Source organism: Sphaeramia orbicularis, chromosome 1 (genome assembly GCF_902148855.1).
Source record: "Sphaeramia orbicularis chromosome 1, fSphaOr1.1, whole genome shotgun sequence".
Taxonomy (NCBI): Eukaryota; Metazoa; Chordata; class Actinopteri; order Kurtiformes; family Apogonidae; genus Sphaeramia; species Sphaeramia orbicularis.
In genome coordinates, this window is record NC_043957.1 from 53,040,832 (window position 1) to 53,065,631 (window position 24,800).

At 38.2% G+C, this 24,800-nt stretch overlaps 2 protein-coding genes across 2 annotated transcripts; one reads left to right on the forward strand and one right to left on the reverse strand.

The window, feature by feature from the left end:
• The first annotated feature begins 919 nt into the window (after nt 1-919).
• On the forward strand, nt 920-5,059 carry LOC115424358 (protein Hook homolog 2-like). Its single transcript, XM_030141570.1, has 3 exons — nt 920-3,426; nt 3,507-3,587; nt 4,589-5,059. Exons 1-3 carry the CDS (start codon nt 3,370-3,372, stop codon nt 4,730-4,732), a joined length of 282 nt encoding a protein of 93 aa, XP_029997430.1. The 5' UTR covers nt 920-3,369; the 3' UTR covers nt 4,733-5,059.
• Nucleotides 5,060-5,158: 99 nt separating this feature from the next.
• Nucleotides 5,159-23,475, reverse strand: LOC115424323 (bestrophin-2-like). Its single transcript, XM_030141513.1, is given in 12 exon segments — nt 5,159-6,435; nt 6,437-6,552; nt 6,555-6,670; nt 11,571-11,725; nt 12,306-12,386; nt 12,488-12,640; nt 17,806-17,883; nt 18,032-18,186; nt 20,188-20,421; nt 22,716-22,810; nt 22,900-23,155; nt 23,265-23,475. Coding segments are annotated over 11 exon segments (1,833 nt in total). The 5' UTR covers nt 23,052-23,155; nt 23,265-23,475; the 3' UTR covers nt 5,159-5,937.
• Between the last annotated feature and the right edge of the window lie 1,325 nt (nt 23,476-24,800).

The following is a 24,800-nucleotide window of genomic DNA, read 5'->3' on the forward strand; positions in this document are numbered from 1 at the left end:
TGTACAAACTAGCCTTTCACAAAAAAATATGAAAAATTAGAAATGTCCGAAGAGAACTAAGTGCAATTTTACCAATATTCTGCCAGTTACTAAAATATTTTGTGCATTTCCAGATCAGTTGTGATCTGTAAGTTGTAATGCACACTTACAAATGATAGGCAAAGGCAAAATGAATAAAATTGCGCTTATATTTCTTAATAATTTCAGTTTTTTTTCATGGTTGTTTTAGTGTTATTCACATTTTTAAAAGGACACTTTATAGATGTAATTGTTTCCATAATGTAATTTTACTTTTTTCAGTATAAAACACATTAAAATGTTGGAGTTGGCATTATTTCTATATTATTCTGTTATTACTTTACTGGTCCAGTCACTTCAGATCATATTGGGAGGATATGGCTCCTGAACTGAAGTGAGTTTGACACCCTGACCTTACATTTACATGTGTACATCATTGAGCATTGTCACCATAACAGAAGAATCAATCAACAAAAACACATCTACCATCTCCACTTAATATTCCTGAATGATTTTATACTTAAGGCATTTTTTTTTTAACTTTATCGGAGAAGTGGACAACTTAATTTCATCATCAAGTCTATTCCATAATTTCACACCCACAACAGAAGCACAACTGGACTTCACATTTGTCCTCACTTTCATACATTCAAAAATATAAGACCTCTTAAATTATAGTTACTCTCTCTTTATTTAAAGAACTATTGACTGGTATTTGGAACAATATTATTTTTTTACATTATAAATCATCTCTAATATTTTAATAAATACAATATGTGGCAATTTTAAGGTATTAAGTTGGAATAAATAAATTATTAGTTGCTTCAAAATATCCTACTTTATTAATTATTCTAATAGCTCTTTTTTGTAATTTTACCAATCACTCTCACACCCATTTATTTATTTTTTGTTTAACCTTTATTTAACCAGGTAAATTAGTTGACAACTGATTTTCATTTACAATAACAACATGACCAAGAGGCAGCATACAAACAGAATAAATAGTTTCTTTGTTTATTGTTTATTTATGGCAGCTCTACAGTCAGTCATGAAGCTGAACCAAGGACCAAACACACCTGCATTTCTCTAAAAAATAAATAAATTCGCCAAATATTAACACTACAACACTAATCTCTCCATCACAGCAACAAAATCCCCTCTGTTGAACCACAAAACACCTCTCACAAACAACAGAAGAAAGTTTGATGTCAGGGAACTGACGTGATTTCCTGTCTGTGACACATATGATTGAAGTTTAAGATAAAAACCTGCAGATTAGGCCATTATATTTTCATCAAAGGAGAACTAGGCCACATTATCTTTAGTCTGTAGGTGTGATGAATACACCCAGGACCATCTCTGGTGTTTTATTCAGGAGCCTTTTATAAGAGCTTTATCACATTCAACACAGCAGTCATGTTGAACCTGCCACAGCTGTAAACATAACAGAGAAAACACAGAGTACATCTACTTAGTTCCAGATTTTTAGATTAGGCACTTTCACTTTCCAACCTGTTTTATATTTACAGTCTTTTCACCTTTTCAACTGTTTTCACATAAGTTTACAGCATATTTTCAGCATTACACGCTTCAATCATGTTTTTTTTCTACCCAGGATGCATTGCGCTTCTGCAGTTGACATCCACTGACATCAAAGTTTTACAGTGCAGTTGTTTTTGTGCTGATCTGGTTTGTGAAAAGTATTGTGGTCGTTCTCATGTCATTCGCTTTCCAGTACTTCTGTCTAGGTTAGGTCTATTTTTAGCAATTCAATCTGCTTTCACTTTCCAAATAATACACATCATATTAAAAACATTTATTGCCTTTATCCTGTGAGTAACCATTGGACCTTGTTATATCAGCTGTATAATGCTCTCAGATTACGCTGACCATTACAGCTATTACAGTGTCACCATGACCAACAGAAACTTTCAAAAAGCCAGTCTTCAAGTTTGTATAATAATATTCCTTTGATTGCTGCGTGTTTATCATTTTCTTGTCTCCTTCAAGAAACAGCATGATAACTGTGATGAGGAATGGAAAGTACTGTGACTGATGATGCGAAATCTCTGAAAGCTTGTTGTGTGAGTGTGCAGCTGAAGCTTTCACAAACAGATGTTCAGGCTCTTCCGCTAACAGGAATCTCCTGCACCGTCTGTGTGTCTGTTGTGGCCTAGGATGTGCATCTCTTTCATAAGTGAGTAAACATTCGCAAGGTTTCATATCTGGCAGATTCCAAGAAACTTCTCAGCGAAAGTTTCTCTTCTTCCCGCTTTTTTTTTTTTTCTGCGTCGTGCTTCTATCAGTGTTTTTTTTTTCCATCTCTGGAGACTGTTTCCTTTCCAAAAAAGCCTGAAAAACACACAGTGGTCGATACTTTTTGAAAAGTGAAAATGTGCATACAGACATGTGCATTTATTTACATGTTACATTTGTGGTACTAGACTGTGTAAAGAGCTGCCGAGTCGATCTGAGTCTTTAAATTAGATTTCAGTTAGTTTCAGGAAGGCGTCCTTGCGATCTCAGTGCTCCTGGTTTCCAGAGAAATACTCATGCACGCAGTTCTTTGAAATCCTCCCCACACTTGTGTTTTCACACTTAATGACAAAAACATAAACCACATTTCCCTGAAGCCACCGTAAAGACTGGAATGGGTTGACCTTTGTCAAAACTGACTCTAGGAGACAGGAAATAAAGAACTCCAGAAGATAGCTGGTCACGAATGGCCAGGCTGTTTCCTTGCTTGCTTCATCTTGCCTGATATTTGGGGCGCGCTGGCCTTTGATGCTGGTGAACTGATAATTGTGGGGAACTACAAACGTTCTGTGTCACTGAAACTGCTAAATACTGACATTAACAGATAAACAAGCACTAACTGAGGGATCAGCAGAGTGTGATATGACACAACTGACAGAAGAATAACAACAATTCACCCTGATTTTTTTCTGTTCGACTTTATCTGATAAATCATTACAGGTACAAACATGATTCTTTTGCCATTATTTCTACTCTAAAATAGTCTACTTTATGCCGCTCCATTTCAACATTAGTGCATACCTATTGTCTAATTGTGTTGTATGGTTGAGCTTAATCCCCAGCTTGGTTACTGACTGTCTAGCAGTGAATGTCCCTGATTCAGCAGGATGTCGTGTTTGACTGCAGTGAGAAGCCAGACTGATTAAGCCTGCAGCACCTCTCCATATTGTTCTGCCTTTGAAGCAACAAAACCTGGGCCTCTTGTACAAAAAAGCAACCAAGAGCTGCCCTGAGCGTCAGAGAGGCACGTTGATGCACATCGATGCAACAATTCGGTGCTCATAATCTTGTCTATATTGACATCTTCTGCAAATAATGATGAACAACAAGGAGATCAGACACTTTGATGCCATGGCAGCAACTGCTCCAGTGGTGAGTTAGCGTTGGTTATTTCTCTTACTGCGTTGAAATGATCTGGACGGTAGGTGACTTTCTAAATGTCACTGTTACAGGACTCTCCAGGTGTGGAGATGGAGGTGAGGTCCAGACAGGAACAGGAGGAGGATCTGATACTCACAGCTTGGCACAGCATGGTGAGAAAAAAAAAAAAATCTGTACCCATTTTTTAACCTTTACACACAAGTACTGTTTCTGTCATCAAAGCATGAAGGTGAAGAGGATTGTAGGGGGTGTGATGAATGCAAGGTCATCGTATTATTTGATGTGCGTATGCTGAATCATGGGGAATTAAATGATATCTGTCACATTTATGATACATGTGTTAGAAACCACTGTAAATGGGTCAGGTTGTCATTTGTGTCAGCCCTCACAGCCAACAGCGTCAATCATATTTAACTGTGGCTTTAAATGACGGCAGGTTTATGGTGATTTTTAGACTTGTTTATGGCTTCGCTTAATGTTATTATCATTCGTCACTTCTTTGGAGGCTTGTGAAAAACGCAACCTTGTTTCTTCTCTGACATGTGTGCATAATGCTTCAGTAGGATATAGAATGTGCTTTGGAATTCAACCTGTTGAACCTACCAGGGCTGACATTGATTCATTCCTGTGTCACCGATGCAACTTATACAATTAACAGAGATGGCAAAAGTCCTTATATTCATACATATAGAGGTAAAAGTAAATGTGTGGATTCACCTTATTTACAGCAGTTAAAGTACACATTCTGAAATGTACTCAAAGTAAAAAAGGTAAAAAGTAGCCCAGTGTCATTTTCATCTTTTTTTTATCTGTTATGGTCCTGTTCTATTCCTCTATTTATGTTTTTGATGTCTATTGTGCTGTTTCACATTGTTATATGTTTTATGTTATTTTATTATGGATTAAGTCAAATACTTAAAAACTAAAGTAATTAAGTTTTTTAATGACAAAAGACAAAAAGAGGTATAAAGTGAACTAAATCCTTAAGTATGGCATACACACCTAAACTCCCTTTAGTACTGGACCTAGTAGTGAATCATTGCAGGGTAGGTAAGTGTTCGTACCAGTATTATTAGAGGGAACACTTTTCTGTCAGATTGTCTGCTAAACCTCAGTTCAGGTCACATCTGACAGTTGTTGATACTTTTTGCAGTCCACAGCCCTGCAGCAGCACAGTCTCTGTACAGAATCCAGAGTTCCAGGTCCAGCTCAGTCTTTCCTGGCCCAGCAGAGGCAGTCCACCCAGGTGAGGAGGCACTCTCCCTGCGGCTGCTCCAGCCTAGGTAACCATCTGTGAGCAGGATGAAAATGAATGGTGTTTACAGTGCACTTGCATTGGGGTTCTCAGTGTTAGTTTGCTGTTGTTGCCCTCTGCTGGACAAAATTGGTACTGCAATGATAAATGTGGGCTGTGATGGGAACTGGCAGACTGCTCTAATTGTAAACTCATTGTGCTTTTACATAATTAACCTGTTGTCTGAACCACTTATTAATGTGTAATACATCAACATTCATTTCTGCAGATAAGATATTGTTTTAAAGCGAAAAGTTAAAACAATGTCCATTAATATGACGTCATCAGTAAAGAAACTGTCAGTTTGAGTCATTATTTGTCCCTTTTATTAATACTGAATGTAATGCATAAGAAACCATTCTGTACACAGAATTTTTAAAAATTAATATCAGTAAAGTAATTAAAAGATCATCTTATGTTTATTTTACGTTTGCACATTTTGAACCATGGTTGTATCTAAAATACACAGACCTAAAAATTTCAGAATAAAAAATATACGAAAGGTAGTAAAACCTGTGTTTTGAACAATTGTTGTCACCTTGACAGTTGATTTCACTTTACTTTACCATTTTACAGCACCAAATGTGGTCTTGTGAAGTTTGCCACTTACTGACCTTTGTAGTTTAGCAAAGCCCACTTAATACATTGATAAAGAGTTGCTAAATACAAAGATACAACATGTAAAATAAAGACACTTTTGGACATGCTATATAATTTTTGTGTTTGAGGGTAATTTCACCTTGCATTCATTACTCCTGCTAAGTTCAGCCAACAGTAAAATATTTTATGTGAGCTTAGCACAAGCATGGACTGGTCACTGGCCCAGCTTTTAGTGTTTTTTTTTATTTTTTAAAAATTCTTTATGAACCGTCACTTTCACAGAGGTATGCAGATATGTGGAAAAATGAACATAAGTATCGAGAAAGAGTGATATTAAAATATGTACCGGGAGAGGAAAAGTCATGAGAAAGAATGAGATATCAAATGTGGAAATATGAGGGCTAGTTTATCGACCACAAAAGTGGAGTGCATTTTCAGTTTAATTTCTAAAGAAATCACAACCGTTCAACCTCAAAAATGCTGCCAAGTAAAAGTGAAAGCTGTTTGTCATCAGGGGCCATTGCCACAACCACATGTTTGAGTAATATCAGTCATGAAAACATGCATTAAAGTTTGAGACAGTCAGAAGTTCATGAGAACATGTTGAGTTAAGGTCCAGTCAGCTCTGATCCCATGCTCACACTACGGAAACGCTGTGGTTCGTCGTATGACGGCACAGTGAGAAAGGACATTTTGTGACCACCTAAGGGAGGTTTGGTGGAGAGAGAAGGCACCGCTCTGCTCTGGTTGATAATGGGCTGGGAGCTGCAGTGCTCCAGACTGGAGTGGGCAGCGGGGTGAAACAGGAAGGCCGAGGGGGTGACGGGAGCGATGGTAATGGTGGAGGCCGGCCGAGTGGACGTGGGCTGGGGAGGAGGAGGGGGCAGCGACACCAGAGCTTGGATTTCATCCACTGCCCTCTCTGTCATCCCATCTCCTTCACCCTTCTTATCGTCTCCCATCACCTCCTTCCCATGCTCCTGCTTGGCTCCAAACTCAATCTCCAGTAGAGGTGTTCTGACGCTCTTGTCCTCCCTGAAACTGCACACAGTGCTTTGGGTTTCCTGCCCCAGTCCAGACGGCAGAGACCCTCCTTTCCCTATTTTAACAGCTGTCATTGTCTTCATCGTCGCGGGTGCATTGGTCAATGCTCGGTGAGTGACGCAGTCTCTGGAGTTGCGCTGAAGTGCGGCGAAGAGCCCCTCCCATGAAGCCAGTCGGGAGGGGGCTGCATTTAGGAGGCGGTTGAACAGGGCCATGTTGGGGTGACGACCACCAGGCTCCTCAAGGTTCTCAGCAATTTCCTCGAGAGGCTGGAAGTGCATTTCCTCCTTAGGGATCCTGTCAAATAACATCAGAGGTATTTTCACTCTGTTATTTTTGTACAATCAGCTCCTATTGCACTGTCTGTCTTTTCTAGATCACAGATACCCTCCTCTCTTTCTTAGTCTCCTCTTTTTATATATCTTTTAAGGGGTTTTTCTTTTTCCTCGGGCCAAACCCAGGGCCACAGGACAGAGGGTGCTGTATACCGTGCACAAAGTATAGACCCAGGACAACAGTGATTTGAGATAAATACTGTGAAAAGTTAAATATACTGAGTCAGTAATAAATACAATATTTTAAGGTACTTTTAAGACATATTGACAAGACTGAAAAATATTTAAACCAGTCATTGATTAAATTTTATCCAGCTTAAATAGACAAAAATGTTACAAAATAATATGGGCTAGATCTCAGTAATTATCAGTATTGTTTTTTTCTTAATTGTAGTTCGATCTTGTGCCACTGAATGTGGGTCAATGGTAAAAGCATGGTACAGGGATTCAATTTGATCTGAAATCTAAATATCCACAAAACTAATTTAATTATATTTGTCTGCAAAATATTTAGTGAATCTAACTAAACTTTCAGAAAATCTATTTTGCTGCATAAAGTGTTTAAAGCGTTTGCTCCTGGAGGATTTTGTTGGGTTTTTGTAAATTTTGATTTAATTTTGATTTGATTTGATGAAGCACTTTGTGACTGTCTGTGAGAAGTGCTCTATAAATAAAATTTACTTACTTACTTACTTACTAAAGACATTTTGATTAAGAGTCACTATTTAGGAAATACATTTACTAGTGTGAATTTACAACTATCTCAGAATCAAGAATTTTTCAAGGTATAATATAAAAGATATAAGCAGTGGTTAGATAAGAAGAAGATCCAAGAAAAACTCCAATCTTCCTGCACACCACACGCAAAGTTTTAGTCAACTGTGGCAGCATCCTTTCTCATCATCCCTGCTCCATGTTTCTTTAGGGGAGAGTGGGGTGAATTGTGCCAGTTTTTACTCAAAGGGACTTTAAAGCGAGGCCATGACAGTAATTCCTCCAACTTAAGTACGTACATATATTTCAGGATGTGGTGCATCCCTGGGAACAATAACTTTGGATCTGAAATAAACTGTTTAAGAAATTTAGCTTTTGGAAGAAAAGTGGTTTTGTGTCCCAACTTGCCCCCGCTGCGGGGTAAGTTGGGCCTTTGGCGAGAATACATTGGGGTAAATTGTGCCAGTGAATATTGAAGTAAAACAGAACATTTTATTCTCATAAACTGTCATGCTATATAAATGCAAGACAAATTCAATTAAAAAAAAAATACTCATTTAAGGTTTATTTAGAGATCATCACCCTATTAAACTATCGGCATAAATCATATTTTCTATTTTCTTCATATTTTCTTTCTTTTTGGGAAAACACAAAAAACATAACTACCCACAATGTTTGATAGTTGTGAATCATTTCAGGCAAAAAGGCTTTGCCAATAGATGACAACTGAACACACATAGAACGCTGTCTGTCAATTATGTAACATATAAGAATAAAGTGACTAAATTTCTGAACATCCCATTGCAACTGAGGCCACTTCAAAACTGAATAATACTCAGTCCCTCCAGAAAAATGCAATTTTGCAATTGTATAGTTCAATGCATATTCAAAGAAATAGCGCACACATGCACACACATTGACGCTGGAGAGCCACTCCACCCGTGTGAAACATTTTAAAATGTTTTTTCCTGCAGTGATAATAATGATCTGTGAACATAAAGGCTCTAATAGCCTTGAAACAGACGGCCTGTTCTACCTCACTTTAGTGAAGCAGGAAGCAATTATTTTATTTTTGATGCTTGTGACTCACAAATGTTAAAGCTATGTTTGATTCCATGCTTAGAAAATATAGAAGAACTAAAATATAACCAGCACTTTCTGTGATGTAGTGGATGCTTTCTTCTATATGTTTGCTTATCATAGGATGTAATTAGACATTTTTCATTTAGTAGTAGTTAGTAGTTACAACAAGGGGTGGAGGAAGAATCAGTTTTTTTCACTGAAAGACATGTTTTTCCAGTTCCTGCATTTATTTGCAACTTCACGCGTTTTTAGCAAATTCCTGCAATTTCACTGCATAAAATCTCATAACCCCTGCATATTCCATCGCATGATCAAATATTTTTACCTGCATTTTTCTGGAGGGACTGAAAACTGATCTTTAATATTATATTAAACACTGAAATCAGTGTCCCAAGAGCTAGACTCCGTGGTCCTAAGGGTGGCTGGGCGCACCCTTAGGGATAGGGTGAGGAGCTCAGTCACCAGGGAGGAGCTCGGAGTAGAGCCGCTGCTCCTCCGCGTCGAGAGGGGCCAGCTGAGGTGGCTCGGGCATCTGTTTCGGATGCCTCCTGGACGCCTCCCTGGGGAGGTGTTCCGGGCATGTCCCACCGGGAGGAGACCTCGGGGAAGACCCAGGACACGCTGGAGAGACTATGTCTCTCGGCTGGCCTGGGAACGCCTCGGGATCCCCCCGGAAGAGCTGGAGGAGGAGTCTGGGGAGAGAGAAGTCTGGGCATCCCTGCTTAGACTGTTACCCCCGCGACCCGGCCCCGGATAAGCGGAAGAGAATGGATGGATGGATGGATGAAATCAGTGTTAGCTAAAATAAACCAATGGCAGGTAAATCAAACACTGATGAGGCATGCCCATCTCCTCACTTTTCCAGCTCTTCTTGGCCCTTCTTTGCTGGGTTCTGGGCGTGTACAGGGTGGGGAAGCAAAATTTACAATGAACATTTAGTTGTTTTTTCTCAGCAGGCACTACATCAATTGTTTTGAAACCAAACATATATTGATGTCATAATCATACCTAACACTATTATCCATACCTTTTCAGAAACTTTTGCCCATATGAGTAATCAGGAAAGCAAACGTCAAAGAGTGTGTGATTTGCTGAATGCACTCATCACACCAAAGGAGATTTCAAAAATAGTTGGAGTGTCCATAAAGACTGTTTATAATGGAAAGAAGAGAATGACTATGAGCAAAACTATTACAAGAAAGTCTGGGAGATACTATTAAAGAAGAATGGGAGAAGTTGTCACCTGAATATTTGAGGAACACTTGTGCAAGTTTCAGGAAGCGTGTGAAGGCAGTTATTGAGAAAGAAGGAGGACACATAGAATAAAAACATTTTCTATTATGTAAATTTTCTTGTGGCAAATAAATTTAATGACTTTCAATAAACTAATTGGTCATACACTGTCTTTCAATCCCTGCCTCAAAATATTGTAAATTTTGCTTCCCCACCCTGTAGGTCTCAGTGTGTGGTTGTGTGGATTTGTTAGGGTGGGTGCCTCACTGTGGGTCTGGGTGAGAGGGTGTGTGGGTTAGGGTCTAGATCCGTTGGTCTGGGATTTGCGTCTCTGGCTGTGTGGGTCTGGCTGTGTGGATGTGGGTGTGTAGTTATGTGGGTCTGGGGGTCCAGATCCGGCGTACTACTTAACGTCCCATATGTCGATGCTGCAGCCCTGTCTGTCCTCTGTGTATAAGTGCATGGCATGATGGATTTTGGTCTAAAATTAAGAATGTCAAATAGCTTTAGTGATAAAATCTAAGCATATAATATACAATTATAATAAAATAATATGTTGAAAATAATCATAAGTGGGGGTGAGTTGTGCCACTGGCACAACTTAACCCAGGCCCTTTGGTACAAACCATCCCAGCCCCACCATTTTGAAAAACTAGTATGATCCAGCTGTTCAGAGCTAATGCCATGCTAACTGTACAGACTCACTGACCGTTTGTCAATATCAAGAACGCAGAGTATGTTCTTGCAAACTCAGCAAATACGGTCGTGGTAAGAACGGTCCCAGAGTATGTACTTCCTAAGAACACAAGTCTCTCTGTAATTGGAACGGCTGCGTACTTGTGAACTTTCCTCCCTGTCTCTGCTGTACTTACACCATCTGCTCCCTAATGCATTTCCATCAAATCACCACAATGTCACTCGATTTGATTTCAGTACATCTGTACTAGTATTTACATGTCATAAATACATTTTTGTATATTTTTCAAAACTGTAATTCCTGTCATCATTTCAGCCAAGCATGGCCACCTGGGTCCTGGCCGAGCCGGCATGAACTGCATCTTGGGAATTATTCCCAGCCAAGTCTACACGAGTCACCAACCAGAGCATCATTAAGTTTAAGCTAGCTAACAAGAACAACATCCAGGTATTTCATGTGTTCTTGGTTTATGCGAACTTGCAGTTGGAACAGTACTTGGACAGCGACTGATGACATTTCACGAGAAGACAAGAACAGACAAGAACGTGTTTTGAGAAATGGCTTAGGCTACTAAAGCACTAAAACATGTGGGAAATGTTTTTAAACTTGTCTGTAATTTGTTCAGACACAAGAATCAAAAAACCTTGATCATAGACATTTTATTTCGAAAGGCAAAAAGCAGTTTTGTTTTGTTTTTTTTTTTGTTTTGGCTAAAATGTGCTCACCTCTCATGCCATGTGTCCCTCTTCTTTGTAGGATGAGTAAAACGGATGGCTCTTCAAAAATATGCGGTCACATGACCCTATTTCTTATAGAAACAAGAGGTAGCACTACTGCCCCCCTGGCACAAATCACCCCACTCTCCCCTATATATCTGGACAGAATGTAATGGTGCTCCACTACTTGGTCTAGTTATTTTTGTACAAATGTGTAGCAGCAGCCGCTAGATTTATCACGAACAGCCTTTTATTTTTTTCATGTGTCACCTGGGGAAGATGGAACATGGTTTCCTTTCCACAGCCCTGACCACATCACTGTAACTCTCAAATAGAATACACCTGAATACTTTCACTTTTATCACCTAAGTTTCCCTGGAGGGGGGTGTTATATCAAGTACAAGTAACCAGAAACTCACGCCATGTCGAAAGTAGACCCCTGGAAGGAGGGTTTCCGGAGGACAAAGAGGGTGGCGGCAGTGTAGGGTGGTCTGGGGTTGGAGTCGTTCCAGTAGCGGTCTCGTTCCATCACGGGCAGATCTCCATACATGTCGTCCACGGCCATCATGGACACCTGTAGCATGAAACACACACACACACAGATAAAGTACAGTAAAGAGCAAACACATGAGGAGATTATTTCAGATGATTTTAATTATATATCCACTCAAAGTCAGCCTCCTGAGATAAATGAAAGGAGACAACTACCCTCCCTTTTTCAAAGAATTATAGTAATTACACCCATTACATTACATAATGCTTTTACGTTTTGTTTTAGTAACTTTAAAAAATGACAAAGAAGGTGTATTCTAAAAATTATTTCAAAAACACATTTGGTTGTTTTGTCGTTCTTCACTAACTTCCGCTTCACCACATCACTATCTGACTGTTACTACTTCACCTTAACACTTCATAATAAATGTAATCCGTAAGCATGACACCACTTTTTCTGTATGATCATATTTAGGAAAATACAAAATTTGGTTATGGTAAGAGGTCAAAGGTGGGGGTCAATATGAGGTGTTTTTGAGACAAAAAAAAAAAAAGAAAGAAAATGTTTATGGCCCCCATGCCATACCATATCATGTCAAACTTATCACATGGACCTTGACCTATGAAGTAAAACTGTAACAAAGTGGAAAACGTTAAGACACCTGGAAATTTCTGTCTATCAGCCAGTTAGTCTCAAAGTCATCATCGTCTTCTCCAAATGGGTTGATAAGCTGCTCCGCAACCTTCATGACAAAAAAAGAAAGTTGAACAGGCTCATCACACCGAACTTTAAAAGTTATCTATCCTTATATCATCAAAAGTTGTATGTAAGCCTGTGAAGGACCTTGAGCCATCCAGCGTAAAAGAAGAACTGCAGCAGGGTGAAGATGGGCACATACAGGTCCAGGTCGTGACCCGGGTAGCCCTGACTGGGGTCCAGAAACTGGCGACCAATTAAACACACCAGGAAGAAACTGTACACTGCCAAAGTCACCACCTGAGGAAGGAAGATATTTAGCATTATTTAATCACCATGTATCTGCTATGACCAAGCAGAAGCAGGAGGGTCGGGTCAAGCGGTGACAAGGTTACAAGTTATGTGTTCAATATGCTCTAACTTTGTCTATATATAACCTACATCAATGTGTGTTATATGGAGAGAAATTTTTTTCTTTTTTTTTGTTTCGTATTTTTATTGACGTGTATACAAGAGAATTAAAGGTACATACCAATACCAGGGCACACTGATGTCAACATTAACCAGGTTTGTAAACACCATTACGTTTTGATTTGCATATTTTTTGAGGAACAAATAACAATGAAACCTGACAAACAACACAACGAAAAGAATATAAAGATATAGTCTGAATAAAATAATTAAACTGGTAACATAAGAAAATAAATAAATAATATGACTAAAATTTGCTTAGAGGTCTTATTTCTGTCTTTGTGCATAAGAAATCAATATAAGTGAATCCCCAAAGGAACTTTGTGTTGGTAAATGCAAGTTATGCAAATTTACAGGATTTCAGTTCTGTTCAGCATGTTGATGCTCATATGAACTATGCTTTCAGGCCAAAAATGTCCAATTTCATCACAATTAATGCTATATTTTCATGTCACAAATGGCCAAGTTATATTTTAACTGAATTTACCTGAAAAACAATATTCTGTTCTTTTAGATTCCCCAATTTTTCTTACAAGATTATATACTACATATCACATGTTTTATTTTTACAGGTTGCAATCTGGAGTATGGTGCTAATCCATCCTGCTTATGTTACGCCAATACATACATTAAGAATGTCACATGTCACTTTTTAAATCAACAGCTTTCTAATAATAAGCATTTTTATACAGAAATAACAATTCTATATTGTTATTCACTCTTTAGTATGATGGTAAACTATACAATAAATAATTATGGTATTAGTTTTTGCACAGGGATCATTTCTGGAAACAGTGACATGGCTGCCGAGCATCAGTATGATGGGATCCATAACATATTCAATTCTTCATCCCATTATGATGTAAGGACCAATGTGTATATAGATGAAATATTTTTAATTTGAGCATTTATTATACATCATAGTAATAAGCTAACAAATGAGTGCATACAGAAAAAGATGAGAGAAACTTTGATTTTTCTCATAGATGTGAGTGTTCCTTTGACCTGACCCAGAAGCACCTTTTATTCTTCTCTCATGTGAATTTCAGAACATGATTGGTGCTGCAGTTTTAAGAATTCACACAAACCACATTAAATTAAAGCACTGGGAGAAGCTATGGAATGGTGTTTTATGATGTTTCCTGATGAGTCAAGTAACCATGGCAATGAAAACTTTTGTCATTCTTTTCAGAAGAAATTGTGAAAATGACCAAACTCACACTTTCTTTAGGTTATTATTTCTTCACACTTTCATTTTAGAAACACGATTGAACCTTGAAACAGCACATATGACTTTCATGACTCATATATGACAGTGTGGTAATTTTGAGACCACTGATGACCAGTACACCATATTCAAATACAGCTGCCTTTATGTGTTTGTCTTCCCAGCACGTTCCAATAATCTATATAGCTTCTATGAACCCATTCAGCTGAGTTTTCTCTCTCAAAGTGTCAATATTTTGGTGATATAAGGCGCTGTCTGTGGGTAAACTTCAGCCTCTGTTTGACACCAGAGCAGGATGACTGCTGGACTTAACCCATAAAGACCCAGGGCAGCTCCTAAATTAAGTTTTCTCTCTATTTAACCTTTCCTAAGTTATTTATCGCCATGTATTACATATTATCCTCTGCATTTTGCATTTTCTCATTGAAAATCATCCATTTTTCTATGTTTAATTCACTGATCATGTAGATCAGGGGTCTCAAACATGCGGCCCAGGGGCCAGATGCGGCCCGCCAAAGGTTCCAATCCGGCCCGTGGGATGAATTTGCGAAGTAGAAAAACTCCACAGTCAAGGCTGGCGAACTCATTTTAGTTCAGGTTCCACATACAGACCAATATGATCTACAGTAAAATAATAATAACTAGAAAAGCACTTGAAGAGCGCAGACCTCTGCCAAGGCAGATCAGTGACGCCCCCCCCCCCCCAATTGTTCCTTGTGCCACTATCAACATTTCCTGAAATTTTCATCCAAAACTGTCCATACTTTTTTGAGTTATCTTGCACACGGACAGACAAACAGACAAACCAACGCCGGCAAAAACATAACCTCCTTGGCGGAGGTAATAACCTACAAAAAATAGTGACTACATATTTTCTTCTTGGTTTGATGTGAAAAAATAATATTACACTGTGCCTATAAATAATGACAACTTCAAACTTTTTTCTTTGTTTTAGTGCAAAAAATAACATTAAATTATGAAAATATTTACATTTACAAACTATCCTGTAACAATAAAATGCGAATAACCTGAACAAATATGAACAACCTGAAATGTCTAAAGAAAATTACACACAATTTTAACAATTTTCTGCCTGTTACTAAGTGTTTAGCGTCTTTGTAGATCTGATCTGTAATGCACATGTGTAGATGATTAAGTTGAGGCAGAATATTGTTAAAATTGCACTTATTTTTCTTAGGAAATTGAATTTTTTTCAGGTTATTCACAACTTTTTTGTTTTGATAGGTTATAAAAGTAAGCATTTTCATGATTTAATGGGGGGTATTTTTGCACTAAAACACAGACAAAAATTTGGAGTTGTCATTATTTATAGGTTATTATGTTATTATTTTACTGGTCTGGCCCACTGGAGATCAAATCGAGCTGAATGTGGCCCCTGAAAGAAACTGAGTTTGAGACCCCTGATGCAGCTGTTCATCAAAGCTCAGAGTAAATTCAAAGGTTATTGTTCCTATCATTTACTGAACATAAAAACAAGGGTCTCCATCCACTGTCATTTATCAAACTCCATAGGTTTTACTGATGAATAAATGTTATAGAAGGTGATGGTGATTCCACATTCACTACAGAGCCTCTCAAAGTCCAAATGGGTCGTATCTGATGACCATGAAAAGATGACAAACACCATTTTAACTCAATAATCTACTTGTACTGATAAGATTAATGGATGAACAGATATTAAACAGTTTAGATCAGTAGATACTTTTGGTCCACAGTGGATGTTTGGGTCTTCATGGGTTAAACGTGTGTTAAATTGAAGCAATGAATGACTTAAAAGCATCTTCTTGTAGGCTTTAGGGGTGAGTTAGCAGCCAGTGGCAGCCACCCTTAACTCCACTCTGTGACTAATGTTCAAAATGCATGTTTAACCTTTTATAGGGAACTCATAAAAATACTCTGGAATTCATTATAGTAGTATATAGTTATTGGAGGACCTAACAAGACTTTATTACTTTTGTGAATTTTTTCAAAATTTTTTATTGTTGTTTAGAAAATCAAGGTCAATGAAGTTACAATATTTGGTTCCTTACCCATAAGTGGCCAAAATAACCAAGAAGTATATATAGAAAATACAAGAAAAACACATGTAAGGTGACAGGAAAATGGATTTTAGAACATTATGCTGCGTTCCAGGCTGTTTTTTGAGCCCATAAGTCACGACTTCAAACCACAACTCACAACTTTGTAAAGTTCCAGGCAAGTCACGCCAAACTGCCTGAGTGCAAAGAATTGTGGTAGCTAGATGTAAACAAACCAGCATGGTGGACCATGTTATGCCCATTTACAATCATTTCTATCGCCAAAGGTGCTCGTTCTTTGCTTATTTGAGGGAAACAAAGGAGTAAAAAGTACAGCACATGAGGCAAAAAAAGTTGTTATACCTTTTATGTTATGTTATTTTTTGTATATTTGGATACGTATTTGGTATTAATTTAGTCTTGCACTCATCCATCCATCCATCCATCCATTATCCACTGCTTATCCGGGGCCGGGTCGCGGGGGCAACAGTCTAAGCAGGGATGCCCAGACTCCCCTCTCCCCAGACTCCTCGTCCAGCTCTTCCGGGGGGACCCCGAGGCGTTCCCAGGCCAGCCGGGAGACATAGTCTCTCCAACGTGTCCTGGGTCTTCCCCGAGGCCTCCTCCCAGCAGGACATGCCCGGAACACCTCCACGGGGAGGTGTCCAGGAGGCATCCGAAACAGATGCCTAAGCCACCTCAGCTGGCCCCTCTGGATGTGGAGGAGCAGTGGCTCTACTCCGAGCTCCTCCCTGGTGGCTGAGCTCCTCACCCTATCCCTAAGGGTGCACCCAGCCACCCTATGGAGGAAACTCATTTTGATCACTTGTATCCGGGATGTTGTCCTTTCGGTCATGACCGCTCATGACCATAGGTGAGGGTAGGAATGTAGATTGACCGGTAAATCGTGAGCTTCGCCTCTCGGCTCAGCTCCTTCTTCACCACTACAGACCAATACAGCAACCGCATCACTGCAGACACTGCACCGATCCGTCTGTCGATCTCACGCTCCATCCTTCCCTCACTCGTGAACAAGACCCCAAGATACTTAAACTCCTCCACGTGGGGCAAAGACTCTCCACCGACCCGGAGAGGGCAGACCACCTTTTACCGGTCGAGAACCATCCATTGCACTCAATGGACTGAAAACTAGCTAACGCTAGAGTAGCTGGTGATTACGCAGAACATTTGCAGATAAATAATGTCAGAGCAATACCTTGTTTTAATAAACAATTTGCATAAACACCACATCCATGGGGGCCGCCATTACTATGTGACGTCAGAGCTCAGAACTGGGAGTACATCAGTCTAGTATGAGTTCATGGGTGGGAAGTCACAGGTTTGACTGCCATTCCAGTGCATTTTCACCGGCAGAACGTTGGAAAAACATGAGTTACGGGTTGCCTGGAGCGCAGCATTGGACCAACATAAGTGCTGATCCAGACCCCTGTCCACATCCACATGATCCCTTTGAACATCATTCCTTACATTAGTACCATTACTTCATGGTACCTAACAAAGCAGGTACACTCACTGTTCATGCAGAGGTGGACCTTACAGACCCTGGAGACCACATTGGACCTGAGATTGTTGACTCACTGTCATCACTGTAACTGTTGCTGTCAATGTCATTTAATGTGTGCAGAATTACCAAAAATAGTCACTTGCCCGATAAAGGGTTATACACTGAACTCCAAATGTGACGTCCAAATGAGGAGAAGGTTTACCTGAGTGTAGACCAGAGGCACGCTGATCATGTCGTAATGGAACAGCATGCTGCACTTCCCTCTGAACGCATTCAGCTCCTGTTCTTAAACAAACAGAGAGACTTTCTGAAGCCATTCTTGACAACATTAGAATCATGGCTCCATCTCTGATGCTGTGTCAAAACCAATTAACTGAAAAACCTGTGTTTGACTGTCACTGGTCGTGTGCGTGTGTGTGATGCTGCACCTCCAGCAGCAGTTTGAGTGTGTGATCGTCTTTGATCCTGCCTTCACAGCGGGCAACGGCAGCCAGGTTGGTGAACCAAACACAGGGGATCCAGTATTTGTTATAAGGAGAGTGGAGGCCTTCGAATTTCTTCCTTTCTTCTCTTGTCATGAATCCTGAACAAAAGCAAGTTTATGGGCGAATCTGAGACCAACAACTTGACAGAACTCGCTGTTACATCCTACTACAATGCATGAAATGTGCCAAAAGTTAGTTAAGTTTTATTTCGAGTGCATAAAATCATCAGATAACAAAGAACAATACGACATGGACAAACAAAATTTTTGGTGCTCAAAAAAGAGTGGGAAGAAGTATAACTTGTAGTTTCCCACCCCCTTTTTACAAACTAATAAATAAATTGATTCCACTTCCTTTGCTTTGTCCACACACTTTTTTTTTTTTTTACTTTTTTTTTTACAACACAAAACATCCATGCAAACCATTCACCATACATTTTTTTAGTCACCTCACACACACTCAGAATTGCATAATCAACCTTTTTAATATAACTTATAATACTTACATGCACTTTAATTATATACTACAAATGCAATTATTAATAAATGTGATAATATCTCCTAATCATGATAGTCTGTGTTAATTAATTGCAAATAGAAAATATGCAATAATATTTTATTTTATGCATTCTTCTATATTATAACTAGATATTCACTTATTCAGATGATGTTCTATATTTTATTATATAAAAATATAAATGTGCTAAAAGTAATGTCGCATTAGAAGAAACAGATTCCTAAAAAGTTATGGAAAATAATGTTGTGCCAAGTATGTCTTATGAGGTACAGGTTCATGATACACTGGAAAAAATGCCCCTCTGAAAACAAGTAGAAAACCAAAAATTATTACAACATATTTTTGCTTGAATTAAGCAAAAAAAAAAAAAAAAAATCTGCCAATGGAACAAGTGAAAATGATCTTGGTAAGCTTTCTTGAAAGACTATTTTCAAGATCTATTGTCTAAAAATAAGTTCTTATATCTCACTGAAACTTACTATTTAGGTGATTCTGTCTTATTTTATTTTATTTGTTCCACAAAATTTTGGAACGAATTGTGTGTGGAGATAAAACAAATATCAAACATGATTCAGTTTTAAAAAAGATATAAAGAATTGATTCTTGAGAGGTCCAGTAATTTAATAATGACAATGAGGGCTGTTTGTTTATGGATAATGTATTTATAAATATGCTATAATTATTGAAGAAAACTGTTGAATTGTTGAGTCTGTTTGTATGAGTGTACTGCCATGATCATATTGTTGTGTATAATTCAATTACTGCATTATGTATTTGTTGTGGTTGAATGCTGAAATTAGGAAAACTGTTGACTGTTGTATTAAGTTAGTGATAAAGGTGTAAAAACACTTGAGGGGTAGGATTAAATAAGTTTATACTTCTTCCTACTCCTTTTCCACCATGTTGCACGTACTTAAGATAGATTCTGTTCATTTAAATGTTATTTTGTTTTTGTCTTAATTTGCTTTGTTTTGTTTTATTTTGTTTTTTTGCATGTTTGAAATAAAAAGAAAGAAAGAAAGAAAGAAAGAAAGAAAGAAAGAAAGAAAGAAAGAAAGAAAGAAAGAAAGAAGTCTGATGAGACATTTTAGCTAGAAATGAGAAAAATACACTTGGTAAGATTTTGATTTTTTCCAGTGTAACTGTATTTTATCATTTGTGAGTTTCACAATGTGCCTGTCTGTGATTTCTCCTACACTTGCTGTTGTAGAGAATGTACAAGAAAGGAAATAACACACAGTTAGGAGGTGAATGTGTGATCATTCCATCAGCAGCGATTTCTGTCACCGCATGAACACAGTGTGAAAAAACTTCAATCCAACAAATATCTCCTGTCAATTAGAATGAATAAAACTTATAGTCAGAACTCCTTTCACCTCTAATGAATACAGCAAAAGGGGTTTTAGGGTTCGTTTTCCAATTTACAATGCCATACACTAAACACATAAATACATTTGACACAGATATTTTTTGCTTTTGTATTGTAAATGTCATGTACGGAAGCCGATTCAACTGGTATCCTGTATTCAGTTCACTGTAAAAGGCTGCATAAAGCTACACCATACCCCTCCCTCTGCACTCACCAGCCTCCACCACATGGTCCATGGTGGGGAAGCGTTTAAAGACGGCCGTGCTGACAGAGCGGAGGATGAGGAGGGCTGACAGGCTGGCGTAGCGCATCATGGTTCGCCTCAGCAAGCGACCCCGCTCATCGCTGCCCTGGAGGCCGCCCGACAGAATGCACATGAGCCTGTCAGGGAGGGGGATGCTAGTGTACTGGCTCCACCACCGGTTCACCACCAGGGTCACATAGAAACCTGCTCCGAACAGTGAAGACGCAGCAAATATCAGACCGGTTCCAATGTTCAGGTTTTTTTTGGCAAATATTGTTTTCTTGGTAGAAGAAATAGAATCTAACAGGGAATATATGTACACAAGGGTCCTCAGCAAAGAAATATTTTAGATTTTGACCTGACTCTTCCCTTTTTTTTACTTAGAATCACACATTTTGGCAAACTGTAGTCAGGGAGTACATTTTTTTTTTTTTTTTTTGCTGTGATGCAACAATAGGAAAACAGCCAAAAAACTCTTGGCTACAAGTTCACACCAAGTACATTTTCTGGCTCTAAATTAAAGGAAAACAACTTAAGGTAAAAGTGGCAGCATCTGGCAAATATCTTTATTAATCTATACATGTTTTAGTTTAACCTATATTTAACCAGGAAGGACTCACTGAGATTAAAAAAAAAAAAGTACTTTATGTCAGAGACTATATAGAGGAAACATTTTGTGCTGTTTATTTTATAATATTAGATTGTATGTGGCATTTTAATTTAGTGAATATTGAATTGTGCTGTATATATGTTTAATAAATGGTTACATTAAGCACTAAATGTTGCCAGACAGTGGTTCATCACACACTGTATTAGGCTACAATAGGTTTTAGCTGATTATGTAAATGCATTAAGAACAATCCACAAAAGAAAAAGACAGCTACAGATATAGACAAAAATAATTGTAGGAGCTATTTGTCTATTTAGTTTTTGGTTCAAAGTTAATTTACTTTTTTGTTTAGTATTAAAGGATTTTTTTTTGCTAATTGTTTATTTTTGATTGTTTGCTTTTTTTGTTTATTTAATATTTAGATTTTTTTTTTTCAACTCTCATGGTTAATACTTTCATTCGTCATCATTTAGCAAATTTTGTTTTTGTTTTTCTTATTGGTTTAGACCGTGGGCACCTGGGCATAAATAGGCAGCACCAAGAGGGACCAGCATGCACCTGGGTGGGCCTATGGTTATTTCCCAGTCAGTCACTGTCAGTCAATCAGTCAGGATGAGCAGGAGAGGCAGCAAATAGGCCTTAATTGTTATTTTCTTGCAAAAGCTGAGAATAAAACACCTGAAACATACGACAAACAAAAAGTTACGGATATTTCTTTTTTTATTTTTTGTCTTTTTTTTTTGTCATTTTTGCCATTTGTAAATAAAACTATGTTTGGTCATTAAAAAATGTGTTTCAATGCAATTCACACAAAAAAAAAGTTAAAAGCGCTGTGCAAGAATCCCAACTGAAAAAAGTAGCCCAAAAATTTACAATATCCTTGACTTTTTCTTTGTGGTGTACATCTATGGTATGGACATTATGTTTTTGACTGTGTAAACCACAAACCCATGGTGCATTTACTGGTTATTTGAGTTATATTAAAGTCTTAAGTTCAGTCACTTTTAAGTTGGTTTAAATTTGATGACAAATACTCACTACATTAATGAAGCAACTTTTTATGTCCCCTTTTAAATCTCCTCACCTATAAGAGAGATGTCTCTGAGCATACTTTCCATGAATAACCTATGATGAGTTGTGTACATCCCTCGCTGTTCATTTCATTCATATAGTAGATATCAAGGATGCCATCATCCTGCTTAACTGGGGTCTGTTTCCTACACCAGCAGGTACAGGAAAAAAGCCCAGAACATCATGGATGATACCAGCCACCCACACACAGGGTCTTTTTACCCTTCTCCCATCAGGCAGGAGATTGCGGCGTATACAAGCATGGACCACCAGACTCCAAAACAGCTTTTATCCAGAGGCAGTTAGAATGATGAACTCTTGCTGAACTTGAGCCCGGAATGCACTTTAAATTGGCACTTTACTTTAATAAAACTTTTTAGTTATTTATAGGTAATTTTTAGGGGGGATGTTATTGTTATTGTTATATTATATCAGTATTTTATTATTTGTTATTTTTTCTCAGTAATTTATACTATTTACTAAATGCTGCTGACAGTCAGGGACCTGAGTACAATATTTCGTTTCTGTGTACTTTTTATATAAGATAAGTTAAGATAAGATAAGATAAGATAAGATAAGATAAGATAAGATAAGATAAGATAAGATAAGATATTCCTTTATTGATCACACAATGGGGAAATTCACAGTGTTGTCAGCAGCAAAAACATACACATAAACATACACATAAAACAAACAGTCATATAAATTTGAGTAAAAAAGTGTTTAAAAGGAGAGTGCAAATATGGTTTGATATATATGATGGAATGACAATAAACTTGAATCTGAATCTGAATCTGAGATGCATCATTTGACTTACCCAGTACAAAGGACATGGGGATGAGACTGGCATAGTGGTTGCAATAAATTGCAAGCTTCTCAAAATATCTCTTCTGGTCATCATACAGGAAAAATCTGAAAGGGTACAAATGATGCATCATAATCTGTAAATCAAAGGACCTGATGTGTAAATATATCAGGCATCAGTCCTCCTCCTGACTCACCTGTATGTGATGCTGATGGCTGTGTACATGGCAAAGAAAGCCACAAACTCTTTGTATAAAACTTTGTAGATGCTGCCTTTCCAGGCCAAAAGCAGCTTGGAGAAGCCACAGAAGCGAGCATTTGCCACTCTGGCTGTGTAGGTGACGGTCATTGGTGACAGACAGATTACTGGTCCTCAGAATAAAACAACTGCGAACTATGAAATACATAAGCTCATGTCATTACACCTGCAGGTTCAGGCTCAGATGGGTCATGCTGGGGACAGGAGGTCAAACTGATGTGAACAGCATTTTCATCAGTCTCATCAAGTCTTGTTCCACATCAAACTTCTACTGGATTTGGCTCAAAGGAAATTTCTTCTTACCTTTAGTAGTGTGTAGTCTTGGTGGATGGGAATTACTCAGCGTATCTCTGTGCGTAATTTGTGCCACTGGACAAATAAATGAATATCCTTCCTTAATTTCATAACCCTCTCTGTGTTTACCAATACTGTTTTCCTAAAAAGCGCATAACCCTGCTGTCCCTCGGCGTCAGCTCGGTCGTCTGCATGGCAGTAATCCTCGGAGCCTCCTCGGTATACATCCATTGGTCAGTGCGCCCCGGGGTAAATCCCCAAAACGGGAAGGAGGAGCTCGTTAACGCGGCCCCCGACCGGCAGAGCGCGGCCTGGTGATGGACTACAAGCGACAGGGCGCAGCGCCGGGGCCCAAGGAGCGCACGGTCCAGCAAGAGATTACGGAACAGGAGCCACTGGACCATGGAGAACTTTCGTGTCAAGTGATACGAAAACAACAGCCTATTTCCCCGGCTATAGGTTTATAAGTTGTTATGTGACAAATAATGCTCATAGTAATTTGCTGGAAGTAAGAGTTAAATGACTTTGAATAAAATAAGAAATAAACTCCAGTGAGTCTGCGCGTACACGTTCAGATCCACTGGACCAGTACCAGTTTAAAGTACTTGTACCACAGGTGTCAAACATGCGGCCCGGGGGCCAAATCCGGCCCACCAAAGGTTCCAATCTGGCCCGTGGCATGATTTTATGGAGTGCGAAAATTACACTGAAAATATTAACAGTGAAAGGTGTTGAACTGGTTTTAGCCCAATGTGATCTAAAGTCAAATAACAGTCTAATAACCCTTACAATAAAATGTGAACAACCAGAAAATTAAGTACAATTTTAACAATATTCTGTCTGTTACTAAATGTTTTGTGGATTTGTAGATCTGATTAGTAAATTGTGTTAATGAGTTGACACATAATATTGTAGACATTCTTATTTTAGTTACACATTCCAAACTTCAAAATTTCAACAATATTATGTTTGTGTAACATTGTGTGTAAATGCACATGTACAAGTGATAAATTGAGGCATAGTATTGTTAAAATTTAGCTTATTTTTCTTAAGAAATAAAAAAAATTTTCTGGTTATTCACATCTTTTTGTGAAACAATAGTATGTAAATGTAAATATTTTCATAATTTAATGTTTTTTATTGCACTAAAATGAAGAGATCTCATTATTTATAGGTTTTGAAGCTAGAATTTTAATGGTTTGGCTCACTTGAGATCGAATTGGGCTGAATGTGGCCCCTGAACTAAAATGAGTTTGACACCCCTGACTTGTACCTTGCTTGAATATTTTCATTTTCTATCACCTTCACGTTATATTACATTTTTTTCTCCAATACATGTGTCTGACTTAACCAGTGAAGTTTCCAAATGTGTGATTGTGTATGTAGTGATAAACTGAAGGATCATGAGTTTCTTTAATGGGTTGTCCAATGTTTCTTCCTTCTATTAGATTAGATAGAACTTCGTTAAGTTTATTTATTAACCCATAAAGACCCAAATATACACCAGTGACCAAAATCATCTGTTGATATAAACTGTTTCACCTG

What these genes read in the sequence shown, in the direction of transcription:
- LOC115424358 (XM_030141570.1), top strand. Translation starts at nt 3,370, where the DNA reads ATGATGAACAACAAGGAGATCAGACACTTTGATGCCATGGCAGCAACT. An exon ending in TGGCAGCAACTGCTCCAGTG is followed by an intron (nt 3,427 to 3,506) that starts GTGAGTTAGCGT and finishes TCACTGTTACAG; the next exon opens with GACTCTCCAGGTGTGGAGAT. An exon ending in TCACAGCTTGGCACAGCATG is followed by an intron (nt 3,588 to 4,588) that starts GTGAGAAAAAAA and finishes TACTTTTTGCAG; the next exon opens with TCCACAGCCCTGCAGCAGCA.